Source organism: Onychostruthus taczanowskii, unplaced genomic scaffold, assembly GCF_017590055.1.
Source record: "Onychostruthus taczanowskii isolate IOZ18803 unplaced genomic scaffold, ASM1759005v1 scaffold207, whole genome shotgun sequence".
Lineage (NCBI taxonomy): Eukaryota > Metazoa > Chordata > Aves > Passeriformes > Passeridae > Onychostruthus > Onychostruthus taczanowskii.
Genome location: NW_024499318.1, coordinates 224897 through 238544, shown reverse-complemented (window position 1 = coordinate 238544; position 13648 = coordinate 224897). Strand labels below are relative to the sequence as shown.

Here is a 13648-nt window from a genome sequence, read left to right as displayed (position 1 = left end):
CGGGATGTCGGTCCCGTGGACCTCTCCCTCCTTCTCCTGCCGGGAGCAGCCGTGAGCCCGTTCCTGGCCGCGCTCCCGGGATCCTGGCGCGCTCCCAGCGGCTCCAGCCGCAGCGCTGGGCGCGGCTCCGAGCGCTCCCGGGGTGTCTGGAACATCCCCGATCCCCCCGGGGTCACTCCTGCGGGACGGGGGCGGGAGCAGCTCCCGCGGCCTGTCCCGGCTTGCTGGGCTAAATTTGGGAGACGTGCGGAGAGACGGGATGAGCAGGTAGGGAAGAGCCCTCGCTGCTCCTCGGAGGCTCCGGCCGGCTTTTTTTCGGATGGCATTTGGGATTTCCACGGCTTTTCCCGCTGCCCTCCCCTGCTGCCGCTGGCTCCGGCGGGAGCTGAACTCGTGTGCCGACGTAGGGATGCGTCATTCCGGGGGTTTGTACCCGAGCCAGAACCTTCTCCTGGCGGGAGTTTGGCTCGGGGAGGGTTTATCCCGGGAATGACTCTGAGCCGGGTTCAGGCAGGTGTGGAGCAGCTCCAGGTGCCCGGATCCGGCCGCTCAGAGCAGGGACACTTTCCGTTCCCTGCGGAGCAAGGAATTCCCGATGGTCCCGGGCCGGCCACATGGAATTCCCACCTATTCCCCAGGTGTTTGTCCTGGTCCCCAGCCCTGCTCCGCAGGGAAAGGCCTCGCCCAGCTGGTTTGCAGGTGGAGCTCCCGTGGCTCTTTGTTGTCGGAGCTGGTTCCTTATCAGCCTGGGAGCGGGATTGGGATGGGGTTGGGATGGGCTCCAGGCTTGGGATGGGGTTGGGATGGGCTCCTGCCTGTTTTCCAGAGGGCATTCCTGCACCTGGAGCTGAGGCGGGGGAGCAGGAGAGGTGGGAGGGCGGGGATGGACCTGCCCGAGCCTCCATCCCCGGAGCTGCCGAGCATTCCTGCCTGGGGAACCACGGTGGGGGATTTCCTGGCATTCCAGGGCTCCCAGGGGGGTTCATCCCAGCTCCCCTTCTTTGCTGAGCTGCATCTGTGGGGTTTAATCCCAAAGGAGGGATTGTGCTGCTGTTCTCAGGGATTTCAGAGGGGGAAACTCCTGACCTGGGTGGGGACTGGGGAGGTCGGAGTTCTCCTGGAGGTTGGAGCTCTGTGAGATCAGAACTGTCCTGGAGGTTGGAGCTCTGTGAGATCGGAGCTCTCCAAGAGATTGGAGCTCTGTGAGATTGGAGCTCTCCAGGGCATTGGAGCTCTCCTGGAGGTCGGAGCTCTGTGAGATTGGAGCTCTCCTGGAGGTCGGAGCTCTGTGAGATCGGAGCTCTCCTGGAGGTTGGAGCTCTGTGAGATTGGAGCTCTCCTGGAGGTTGGAGCTCCGTGAGATTGGAGCTCTCTAAGAGGTCAGAGCTCTGTGAGATCGGAGCTCTCCAAGAGATTGGAGCTCTGTGAGATCGGAGCTCTTCAAGAGATCGGAGCTCTGTGAGATTGGAGCTCTCCAGGGCATTGGAGCTCTGTGAGATCGGAGCTCTCCAAGAGATCGGAGCTCCATGAGGAGATCGGAGCTCTCCGAGGAAGCCGAGCTGAGCTCGGGGGGGATCCTGGGGGAATCCTTGGCACTGACAGTGTCCCTGTCCCTGTCCCTCAGGATGGACCGGATGACGGAGGACGCGCTGCGCCTGAACCTGCTCAAGCGGAGCCTGGAGCCGGCGGAGGAGCGCGAGGACGTCCTGGCCAAGCGGCTGAAGATGGAGGGACACGAGGCCATGGAGAGGCTGAAGATGCTGGCACTGCTCAAGCGCAAGGACCTGGCGGGGCTGGAGGTGCCCCACGAGCTCCCGGTGAAGCCGGACGGGATCAAGGGCTACGAGGAGAAGCTCAACGGGAGCCTGCGGCCCCACGGGGACGGGCGGAGCGCGGCCCGGCCGGGCAAGGAGAACATCAACGACGAGCCCGTGGACATGAGCGCCAGGAGGAGGTGGGTGCCGGGAATTCCGGGGTCTGGCAGGGTGGGAGGAGCCGGGTTGGGGATGAAACGGGATTTGGGGGGTCCTGGAGAAGCTGTTCTGGTGACACCGAGAGCTGGGGAGGGACTTGGGAATGGTGGGATGAGGGGGAATGGCTTCCCATGGACAGAGGAAGGAATCAGGAAGGAATTGTTCCCTGTGAGGGTGGCACAGGTTGTCCAGGGATTTGTGGATTTCTCATCCCTGGAAGTGTGTGAGGCCAGGCTGGACGAGGCTTGGAGCAGCCTGGGGTAGAGGAGGTGTCCCTGAAGGGTCCTGCTCCACGTGGGCTGCATCCTCAGCGGAATTCCTTGGATGTCGTGCAATATGAGGGTACCCAGGGGGGCTCCAGCATCACACACAGACACCTGGACCAGGAAATCTGCCCTGGAAAGAGCTGGGAATACTCCACTCTGAGTTGAGAAGTGAGCCTGGGAATGTCTCATTTTCCTGGATTTTCCTGGGGAATGTGCTCCACCTCTCCTCACCTCTGCCTGCCTCCCTCGCCGTGGCTCCTCCTCCAGTGATTCTGTTGGAATTCTGCTCTTCCCTGGACAAAGGAAATCTGACAATTGGTGATTCCTCATGGATGGATCCATTTTCCCTCTTGGATTTGGACTCTGGCTCTGCCTTATTCCCCTGGTGGAATGTCAGTAATCCAGCCTGGATGTATTGGGATGTTCCTGCAAAATTATCCCCGGGACAGCCCTCGTCCTGGGAAGTGCCATCCAGATGTGCCAGCCCGGTTTGGAGCTCCTGGGATGCAGCCTGGGTGGGCTCCCACTGGCTCCTTCTCCTTGGGATGCTCTGGAATTTCTCTGCTGGAGCAGGGGCTGCTCCGTGCCCTGGTGCTTTGGAATATCCACGAAAACAGCTGGAATGTTTGGGAGATGAAGGCAATCCCAGCTCTGAGTGTCTTCCCACCCTCGGAGCAGCCAAACCTGGGAGCTGGGATTTGGCTCTGGGCTCCCTCCTGGCTGTTCAGAGCTCACAGTTTGGGATGAGATATTCCACAGTCTCCCCTCACTCCAGGAGCCTTCCAGGGAGCTGGAATTACCTCTGAGCCCGGCGTTCCCACTGCTCCACGCTGGATTATCCCAGAGTTTTCCATTCCAGCAGCAGGAATGAAATCCAGGGTAGCAAAGGGAGTCTCCTTGCCTGGGATGATCCTGCTGGACTCCACCACTGATTTTTGGTTTATTTCTTTTCCCTGCTGCTCCTTTGGTTTCCCAGTCTCATCATGGATCAGTTGGGTATTCCTGCAGGTTTTCCTTTATGGAATGAGCTTTTCCAATAGATTTGGCTCGGGATAGGCTTGGAGTGGTGCCATTAATGGGGGGGCTCGGCCCCTTCTCCACCGCAGTGAGGATGAGCAGTTCCAGGCTGGAGTATCCCTGCCATTCCCTCCCATCCCAGCACCAGGACACGCTCCTGATTCCCACCTGATTCCCAGGTGGGATTTGCACCCCTGGAGAGGGACCTGGGGGGTGAGGGAGTGCTTTGGAGGGAGTCCTTCCCTCCTGGTGTCCACGGGAGCCGCGCCGCTCCGGATCCGCGCTGGAACGAGGGGGATCCTGCTCCCAAAATCCCAAATTCTGGCTCAGTGGGGCTCCCCACATCCCAAATTCTGGCTCAGTGGGGCTCCCCACATCCCAAATTCTGGCTCAGTGGGGCTCCCAAAATCCCAAATTCTGGCTCAGTGGGGCTCCACACATCCCAAATTCTGGCTCAGTGGGGCTCCCCACATCCCAAATTCTGGCTCAGTGGGGCTCCCCACATCCCAAATTCTGGCTCAGTGGGATTCCTTTCCCCCTGCAGTGACCAGGACCGGGGCCGCTTGACCCCGTCCCCGGACATCATCGTCCTGTCGGACAACGAGGCCTCCAGCCCCCGCTCCAGCTCCCGCATGGAGGAGCGGCTCAAGGCGGCCAACCTGGAGATGTTCAAGGTGAGGCAACGGGAATTCCATCCCGGGAAAGGCACGGGCTGAGGGGGGATGAAGGGTTTAGGGCGTTTCTCAGCAAGTTCTGTGTGCAGACCCCCGTTTCTCTCACCTGTGGTCCAAATTCCCGCCTGGGTTCAGCTTTCCCCCCTCCCCTGCTCACGTCCTGCCCGCTGTCGGGTTTTTTCCAGGGGAAGAGCCTGGAGGAGAGGCAGCAGCTGATCAAGCAGCTCCGGGACGAGCTGAGGCTGGAGGAGGCCCGGCTGGTGCTCCTGAAGAAGCTGCGGCAGAGCCAACTCCAGAAGGAAAACGTGGTGCAGAAGGTGAGGGGATGGGTGGGACAACAGGAGCACGCAGAGCCTTCACTCTCCCACTTGTGGGATTCCCTCACCAATCCCCCCGTGGGAAGACAAATCCGTGGCTCTGCCCGTGGGTTCCTGTTGATCCTGGCTCTGCTCGCTGCCCCCCCAGACCCCCGTTGTCCAGAACGCCGCGTCCATCGTGCAGCCGTCCCCTGCCCACGTGGGACAGCAGGGCCTGTCCAAGATCCCCTCCCGGCCCGGAGCTCAGGGGGTGGAGCCGCAGAATTTAAGGACATTACAGGTGAGCGTTCCCTGTTTTCCTGGAAAATGCTGGTTTTGGTGGATGCACGCAGAGCTGAGGGGCTTTTTCCGAGAGGCGGAGGAATTCCTTCAATTCGTGGTGCTCGGGGTTGGATTTGGGTTTGTCAGGAATTAGATTCGGTGATCCTTGTGGAGCTGGGTATTCCGTGATCTGAATGTCCGCTGTCCCAGCTGGAGTGGGATGAGGATGGTGGGAATTCTCCAATGCCTGCAGCCTTCCTGCTGCTCCCAAAGGAGAAGACACTGGAAGTGTTTGCTCCATGGATTACTGCTGCTCTCCTTGGAGCAGTTCCAGCCTCCCACAGGAAATAGGGACGTGCCATCTTGAGCTGGAGAAAGGGCCACAATTCTGTCAAATCCAGGAGAGTTTGGGGAAAAGCAAGGGATTTGGGGCATTAGAGATTAACTGGGATTCTGGATAAGCAGGAATTCCGTGGCTCAGGCAGTCAGTGCTCCAATTTTCCCTCACTTTTCTATGGCTTTGTTACTGAGCTCAGGGAGCACTGGTGGGGATGCTTGGGGTTGTCCTGCGCTGATCCCAGAGCTGCTTCCTGAATTCCACCTGGATTCCCCACAGGGCCACAGCGTGATCCGCTCGGCCGCCAGCTCAGCCCTGCCCCACATGTTGATGTCCCAGCGTGTCATCGCCCCCAGCCCCGCCCAGCTCCAGGGCCAGCGCGGGCCCCAGAAACCCGGCCTGGTCCGCAGCTCCACGCCCGGGATGAGCCCGGCCATCAACTACCAGCCGGTGGGTCACTGCTTCGGGCTGCCTGGGTACTGGTTTGGGCTGGTTTTCCGTGGTTTGGGCTGGTTGGACACTGGTTGGGACTACTTTGCACTGGTTTGGGCTGGTTTTCACTGGTTTGGGCTGGCTTTCACTGCTTTGGGCTGCCTGGGTACTGCTTTGGGCTGGTTTTCAGTGGTTTGGGCTGGTTGGACACTGGTTGGGACTACTTTGCACTGGTTTGGGCTGGTTGGGCACTGGTTTGGGCTGCCTGGGCACTGGTGGGTACCGGTTTGCACTGGTTTGTACTGCCTGGGTGCTGCTTTGGGCTGCCTGGGCACTGGTGTGCACTGCCTGGGCACTGGTTTGGGCTGCCTGGGTACTGGTTCGGGCTGGTTTTCACTGCTTCAGGCTGGTTTTCACTGTTTTGGGCTGGTTTTCACTGCTTCGGGCTGGTTTTCACTGGTTTGGGCTGGTTTTTACTGGTTTGGGCTGGTTTTCACTGGTTTGGGCTGCCTGGGTACTGCTTTGGGCTGCCTAGGTACTGGTTTGGGCTGGTTTTCAGTGGTTTGGGCTGGTTGGACACTGGTTGGGACTACTTTGCGCTGGTTTGGGCTGGTTGGGCACTGGTTTGGGCTGCCCGGGCACTGGTTGGTACCGGTTTGCACTGGTTTGTACTGCCTGGGTGCTGCTTTGGGCTGCCTGGGCACTGGTGTGCACTGCCTGGGCACTGGTTTGGGCTGCCTGGACACTGGTTTGGGCTGCCTGGGCACTGGTTGGTACCGGTTTGCACTGCTTTGCACTCGTTTTTTACTGGTTTGTACCGGTTTGGGCAGTGCTTTGTACCGGTTGGGGCTGGTTGAGCACTGGTTTGGGCACTGGTTTGTACCACTTTGCACTGGTTTGGACCGGTTTGCACGACCCCCACCCCCAGGCCACACCTGCTCACCCTCCCCTCCGCATTCCCAGGACCCCCCAGCCCTTGTGTCCCCCCTGACGGCTCCTGGTGCTCCGGGGGTCTGTGAGCCTGGCAATCCCAGCAATCCCAAATTCCAACCTGAACCCAGATTCCCACCCTGATCCCAAGTTTTCACCTGATCCCAAATTCCCACCTGATCCCAAATTCCCACCCGATCCCAAATTCCCACCCGATCCCAAATCCCCACCCCAATCCCAAATTCCCACCCTGATCCCAAATCCCCACCCAGTCCCAAATCCCCACCCGATCCCAAATTCCCACCCTGATCCCAAATCCCCACCCCATCCCAAATCCCCACCCAGTCCCAAATCCCCACCCCGATCCCAAATCCCCACCCTGATCCCAAATCCCCACCTGATCCCAAATTCCCACCCTGATCCCAAATCCCCACCTGATCCCCAAAGTCCCCTCCCAATCCCAAATTCCCGCCCTGATCCCAAATTCCGACCCTGATCCCAGATCCCCACCCGATCCCAAATCCCCACCCAGTCCCAAATTCCCACCCTGATCCCAAATCCCCACCCAGTCCCAAATTCCCACCCTGATCCCAAATCCCCACCCTGATCCCAAATCCCCACCCCGATCCCAAATTCCCCACCCAATCCCAAATTCCCGCCCTGATCCCAAATTCCGACCCTGATCCCAGATCCCCACCCGATCCCAAATCCCCACCCAGTCCCAAATCCCCACCCCGATCCCAAATTCCCACCCTGACCCCCTCTCCTCCTCCCCAATTCGGGGGTCCCAGCCCACCTCCCGCCCCCTCTCCTCCTCAGCAATCCGGCTCCTCGGTGCCGTGCCAGCGCTCGTCGTCCTCCGCCATCTACATGAACCTCGCGTCCCACATGCAGCCGGGCTCGGTGGCCCGCGTGTCCTCCCCTCTCCCCAGCCCCAGCGCTCTCTCCGACGCCGCCAATTCCCAGGCCGCCGCCAAGCTGGCGCTCCGGAAGCAGCTGGAGAAGACGCTCCTGGAGATTCCGCCCCCGAAGCCGCCGGCGCCGCTCCTGCACTTCCTGCCCAGCGCCGCCAACAGCGAGTTCATCTACATGGTGGGGCTGGAGGAGGTGGTGCAGAGCGTCATCGACAGCCAAGGTCATTGCCCGGGGTCGTCCCCGAGGGGAAACCGAGCTGGGTTCCCGGGGGTTCAGCCCCGATTTGGGGCGAAATCGTGCGGTTTAGGGCTTCGGGGGCGCTTGGAAGGGTTGTAGAAGGAGGTGGTGGGGTGGGGGGTTTGGGGGGAAGCTGTGAAATTTTGGGGTGGCTTTGAAGGTTTTTAATGGGTTCGCAGGATTTCAGGCTGAATTTGCGGGATTTTAGAGCAAGTTCTCAGGATTTTGGCCGATTGCTGGGATTTTACACCAAATTCTCAGGGTCTTACCAAATTCATAGGACTTTGGCCGATTCGTGGGATTTCGGCCAAATTCTCAGGGTTTTAGCCCAGATTCTCAGGATTTTGGCTGATTATGGGATTTTAGCCCAAATCCTCAGGATTTTAGATCAAATTCTCAGGATTTTGAGCAAATGCTCAGGATTTTCACCGATTCCAGGATTTTAGACCAAATTCTCAGGATTTTGGCCCAATTCTCAGGATTTTAGCCCAAATTCTCAGGATTTTGGCTGATTCATGGGGTTTTAGCCCAAATTCTCAGGATTTTAGCCCAATTCTCAGGATTTTGGCTGATTCATGGGGTTTTAGCCCAAATTCTCAGGATTTTAGCCCAATTCTCAGGATTTTGGCTGATTCATGGGGTTTTAGCCCAAATTCTCAGGATTTTAGCCCAGATTCTCAGGATTTTGGCTGATTCATGGGATTTTAGCCCAAATTCTCAGGATTTTGACCAAATACTCAGGATTTTGGCCAATTTGCAGGATTTTGAGCAAATGCTCAGGATTTTCACCGATTCCAGGATTTTAGCCCAAATTCTCAGAATTTTGGCCCATTCATGGGATTTTAGCCCAAATTCTCAGGATTTTGGCCCATTCACGGGATTTTAGCCCAAATTCTCGGGATTTTAGCCCAAATTCTCAGGATTTTAGCCCAAATTCTCAGGATTTTAGCCCAAATTCTCAGGATTTTGGCTGATTCACGGGATTTTAGCCCAAATTCTCAGGATTTTAGCCCAAATTCTCAGGATTTTAGCCCAAATTCTCGGGATTTTAGCCCAGATTCTCAGGATTTTAGCCCAGATTCTCAGGATTTTAGCCCAAATTCTCGGGATTTTAGCCCAATTCTCAGGATTTTAGCCCAAATTCTCAGGATTTTAGCCCAATTCTCAGGATTTTAGCCCAAATTCTCAGGATCTTAGCCCAAATTCTCAGCATCACGGCCGATTCGCGCTATTTCAGCCAAAACCTCCGGTATTTCCTGCCAGTTTTTTGCGGTTCCAGTGGGCATTTCGGGGCCCCCGGCCACGCTGCGCGGGTGCTGAGGCGGGCGCGTGTTGCAGGGAAGAGCGCGCCGGCCGTGCCGCGCGTGGAGCCGTTCGTGTGCGCGCAGTGCCGCACGGACTTCACGCCGCACTGGAAGCAGGAGAAGGGCGGGCGGATCCTGTGCGAGCAGTGCCAGACCTCCAACCAGAAGAAGGCGCTCAAGGCCGAGCACACGAATCGCCTCAAGAACGCCTTCGTCAAGGCCCTGCAGCAGGAGCAGGTTGGGATCGCTGGGAATGTCCCTTCCCGTTGGGCCGTCCCATCCCAGAGCGCCCTGTGCCATCCCATTGTTCCCATCCCACTGATCCTATTGATTCCATCCCATTATCCCCATCCCGTGGATCCTATTGATTCCATCCCATTATCCCCATCCCACTGATCCTATTGATTCCATCCCATTATCCCCATCCCATGGATCCTATTGATTCCATCCCATTATCCCCATCCCATGGATCCTATTGATTCCATCCCATTATCCCCATCCCATGGATCCTATTGATTCCATCCCATTATCCCCATCCCATTGTTCCCATTGATCCCATCCCTTTGTTCCCATTGATCCCACCCTACTGATCCCACCCCATTGATTCCACCCCACTGATCCCATTGATCCCATCCCATTGTTCCCTTTGATCCCACCCATTGATTCCATCCCATTGTTCCTGTTGATTCCATCCCATCATTCCCATTGATCCCACCCCATTGATCCCATCCCGTTGATCCCGTTGATCCCATCCCATCATTCCAATTGATCCCATCCCATTGTTCCCATTGATCCCATCCATTGTTCCCATACCGTTACCTCCATCCCATCATTCCCACTGATCCCATCCCATCATTCCCATTGATCCCTCCCTACTGATCCCATCCCTTTGTTCCCATTGATCCCACCCCATTGATCCCATCCCATCGTTCCCATTGATCCCATCCATTGTTCCCATACCGGGGATGGGATCCGATGGGATGGGAGGATCCCATCCCATCGTTCCCATTGATCCCATCCCAGCCAGGCTGGCATTCCTGAGGAATTGAGTGGGATGGCATTCCCAAGGAATTGAGCAGGGTGGCATTCCCATGGGATTTGAGTGGGGTGGCATTCCCGTGGAGATTGAATGGGGTGGCATTCCCATGGGCATCGAGTGGGGTGGCATTCCCGAGAGGGTGGCATTCCCGAGGGGATTTGAATGGGATGGCATTCCCGAGGGGATTGAGCGGGGTGGCATTCCCATGGGCACTGAGCGGGGCAGCATTCCCGAGGGGATTGAGCAGGGTGGCATTCCCGAGGGGTGGCATTCCCGAGGGGTGGCGCTCCCGCGGGAGAGCTGAGGGCCGCTCCCACAGGAGATCGAGCAGCGGCTGCAGCAGCAGGCTGCCCTGTCCCCCACGGCCGCGCCCGCCGTGCCCAGCGTCGGCAAACAGGACGGGATCCTGCGGCACCACACGCTCCGGCAGGTGGGAACGCGGGAATGCGGCCCTGGGATCGTGGGACCGTGGGATGGGATAAGGGGATCATGGGGTCATGGGGTCATGGGATGGGACTGTTGAATAGGACCATGTGATAATGGGATGGGACCATGGGATGGGATCATGGGATCATGGGGTGGGACCATGGGATCATGAGACAGGATCATGGGATGGGACCGTGGGATAATGGGATGGGATAATGGGATGGGTCATGGGGTGGGACCATGGGTGCATGGGATGGGATCGTGGGATGGGATAATAGGATGGGATCATGGGATCTTGGGATGGGATAATGAGATCATGGGATGGGATCATGGGATAATGGGATGGTACCATGGAATGGTACCATGGGATCATGGGATAGGATTGTGGATAAGGGGATGGGATTGTTTGGTAATGGGATGGGATCATGGGATGGGATCATGGGATCATGGGGTGGGACCATGGGATCATGAGACAGGATCATGGGATGGGACCGTGGGATAATGGGATGGGATAATAGGATGGGACCATGGGATAATGGGAGGGGTTCATGGGATAATGGGATGGGTCATGGGATGGGACCATAGGAGCATGGGATGGGGTTGTGGGATGGGATCATGGGATCATGGGATGGGATCATGGGATAAGGAGATGGCATCATGGGGTAATAGGATGGAATCATGGGATGGGACCATGGGATAAGGGGATGGGGTGGCACAGGATGGCACTGGAGCAGATGGGATGGGATGGGATGGGATGGGAGGGGATGGGATGGGATGGGATGGGATGATGGGGGTGGGACGGGATGTGACCATCAGGACGGTGGAATGGCCGCCCTCTGTCCCCCTTCCCGACAATCCCAACGCCGCCCCGTGTCCGTGTCCGTGTCCTGCCAGGCCCCGCAGCCCCAGAGCAGCCTCCAGCGCGGAATTCCCACCTCCGCCCGCTCCATGCTCTCCAACTTCGCCCAGGCCCCGCAGCTCTCCGTGGCCGGAGGGCTCCTGGGAATGCCAGGTACGGCCCCACTGCCTCGGGATGGGGTGGGGTGGGGTGGGATGGGATGGGATGGGATGGGATGGGATAGATGGGATGGGATATGTAGCATTTGCTGATTCATCGCCTCTCCAGCGATGTCAAAGAACCTTCTCAGGAGGGCTCCTCCTCTCAGGAGCTTTTCCGGGATGGGATGGGATGGATGGGATGGGATGAATGGGGGTGGGATGGATGGGATGGGATGGGATGGGGTGGGATGGGGTGGGATGGGATCAGCGGCATGGGACAGCTCAGGCCACACCCATTGAATTTTGGGGCAGAATTTAGGAATTCTCACCCTGTGCCAGCCCTGTCCTGGCCCTTCCTGCCTCATGGGGGTCCCAGGGTGGCTGTAGGGCTGAGGGGTCTGTGGGATCCATGGGAGCTGTGGGGGCTGTGGGTCTTTGGGATCTGTGGGGGCTGTGAGATCCAGGGGATCCGTGGGGCCTGTGGGTCCCTGGGATCCATGGGATCTGTGAGATCCATGAGGGCTGTGGGATCCATGGGATCCATGGGCTCCCGGCTCGGCACAGTGGCAGAGTGTCGCTGGGATCTGTGGGGTTGGTCCATGGGATCCGTGGGATCTATGGGATCTGTGGGGTCCATGGAATCTGTGGGATCTTTGGAATCTGTGGGGTTCATGGGATCTTTGGGGTCCATGGGATCTGTGGGATCTGTGGGGTCCGTGGGATCTGTGGGATCTGTGGGGTCTGTGGGATCTGTGGGGTCCATGGGATCTGTGGGATCTTTGGGATCTGTGGGGTCTCTGGGATCTTTGGGATCCGTGGGATCTGTGGGGTCCATGGAATCCGTGGGATCTTTGGGGTCCATGGGGTCCATGGGATCTTTGGGATCCCTGGGATCCGCGGGATCTGTGGGGTCCATGGAATCTGTGGGATCTTTGGGATCTTTGGGCTCCATGGGATCTTTGGGGTCCCTGGGGTCCCTGGGATCCGCGGGATCCCCGTGTTGCCGGGCTCCCCGGCTCGGCACCGTGCCCGAGCGCCGCGTCGCTGCCGTCCCGCAGGGGTGAACATCGCCTACCTGAACGCCGGCATCGGGGGCCACAAGGCGTCGAGCCTGGCGGACCGGCAGCGGGAATACCTGCTGGATATGATCCCGCCGCGCTCCATATCCCAGTCCATCAGCGGGCAGAAATAGCCCCGGCTGCCCCCGCCCTCCCGCCGGGCCGAGCCGCGCCGAGCCGGGCCGCGCCGCTGCCTCCGCTCCCGGGGAGAACCCGACAGAAACACACAGAGAGAGAGAAAAAAAACCAACAACAAACGTGGGGAAAAGAAAAAAAAATCCAAACAGACAAAACAAACATTTCAAAGGGCGACCCGCCCCCCACCCCCAGCGTTCCCAGCCCGAAATTCCTTTGGTTTTCCAGGCCGGGACAGCCCCGGCCCCGCCGCTCGTTTTGTAACGCCGCCGCTTTCTCCTTGTCTTGTGGGTTGTTTTTTGCCCCTTTTTTTCCTTATTTTTTTCCCCCCTCCCTTGGCTCCATGGATGGTTAAAGCTTTTTTCTCCCTTTTCCAGAGACTTTTGGCAAGGGCACCTTCCCCGGTTCCCTGTGGGGGGAGATTTTGGGGGCGGCCTGTGCTGATTCCGGGGGGGTTGGGGGCGTCTCCTGGGGGGGACAAATCCCTTTTGGAGCTGATCCCAGGGGTGTCACCCCCCCGGTTCCAATCCCAGGGGTGTCACCTCCCCCTGGTTCTGATCCCAGGGGTGTCACCCCCCCTTGGTCCCACTCCCGGGGGTGTCACCTCCCCCCGGGAGGATCCCGGCCCCGCTGTCCCCAGGGGTGATGGACGCTGCCAGAGCCGCCCCAGGGACCCCTCGGGGTCCCCTCGGTGTCCCCAGGGGTCCCTGGAGGTGAGCAGACCCCCCCTCCCCAGCGGTGTCCCCAGAGCTGTCCCTGTCCCCACGGCGGCGGCTCCGGAGCGGAGAGCGGAGCGAAGGCGCGGCCAGGGCGGGTGAGTGTCCCCAGAGCTGTCCCCAGAGCTGTCCCCTCAGCTGTCCCCTCGTGTGTCCCCAGGCCCTGCATGCTCCGGAGCCGCCCTGTCCCCTCTGTCACCCGGGGGTGGCACCGGGCCCTGTCCCCTCTGTCACCCGGGGGTGGCACCGGGCCCTGTCCCCTCTGTCACCCGGGGGTGGCACCGGGCCCTGTCCCCTCTGTCACCCGGGGGTGGCACCGGGCCCTGTCCCCTCTGTCACCCGGGGGTGGCACCGGGCCCTGTCCCCTCTGTCACCCGGGGGTGGCACCGGGCCCTGTCCGTGCCACTGCCCCCCCTCCCCCCCCAGGGCTGAGTTTCAATGACAAAAATTTTTAAAAACCCCCCAAAAAAAGGGATTTTCACCCATGAAAATGGTGAAAACCTGGAAAAAATCCCCAAACCCAAGTGCAATAGGGGGGGTGGCCCGGGGGGGCCAAACTCTTGGTGCTATAAACGAAATTTGGGGGGGGGTCACAGCCCTGTCACCCCCCCC

General features: G+C 59.1%; 1 protein-coding gene across 1 annotated transcript; it reads left to right on the top strand.

Moving 5' to 3' along the window:
* Positions 1-1624: 1624 nt before the first annotated feature.
* GATAD2B (GATA zinc finger domain containing 2B) lies at positions 1625-12693 on the top strand. The gene is made up of 10 exons (XM_041403944.1): positions 1625-1954; positions 3801-3930; positions 4116-4247; positions 4396-4527; positions 5125-5295; positions 7027-7342; positions 8698-8900; positions 10022-10132; positions 11023-11140; positions 12186-12693. Exons 1-10 carry the CDS (start codon positions 1626-1628, stop codon positions 12317-12319), a joined length of 1776 nt encoding a protein of 591 aa, XP_041259878.1. The 5' UTR covers position 1625; the 3' UTR covers positions 12320-12693.
* The last annotated feature ends 955 nt before the right edge of the window (positions 12694-13648 follow it).

Coding starts and splice junctions, on each gene's coding strand:
- GATAD2B (XM_041403944.1), top strand. CDS start 1,626: ATGGACCGGATGACGGAGGACGCGCTGCGCCTGAACCTGCTCAAGCGG. Junction 1,955..3,800: donor GACATGAGCGCCAGGAGGAG/GTGGGTGCCGGG, acceptor TTCCCCCTGCAG/TGACCAGGACCGGGGCCGCT. Junction 7,343..8,697: donor GAGCGTCATCGACAGCCAAG/GTCATTGCCCGG, acceptor CGCGTGTTGCAG/GGAAGAGCGCGCCGGCCGTG.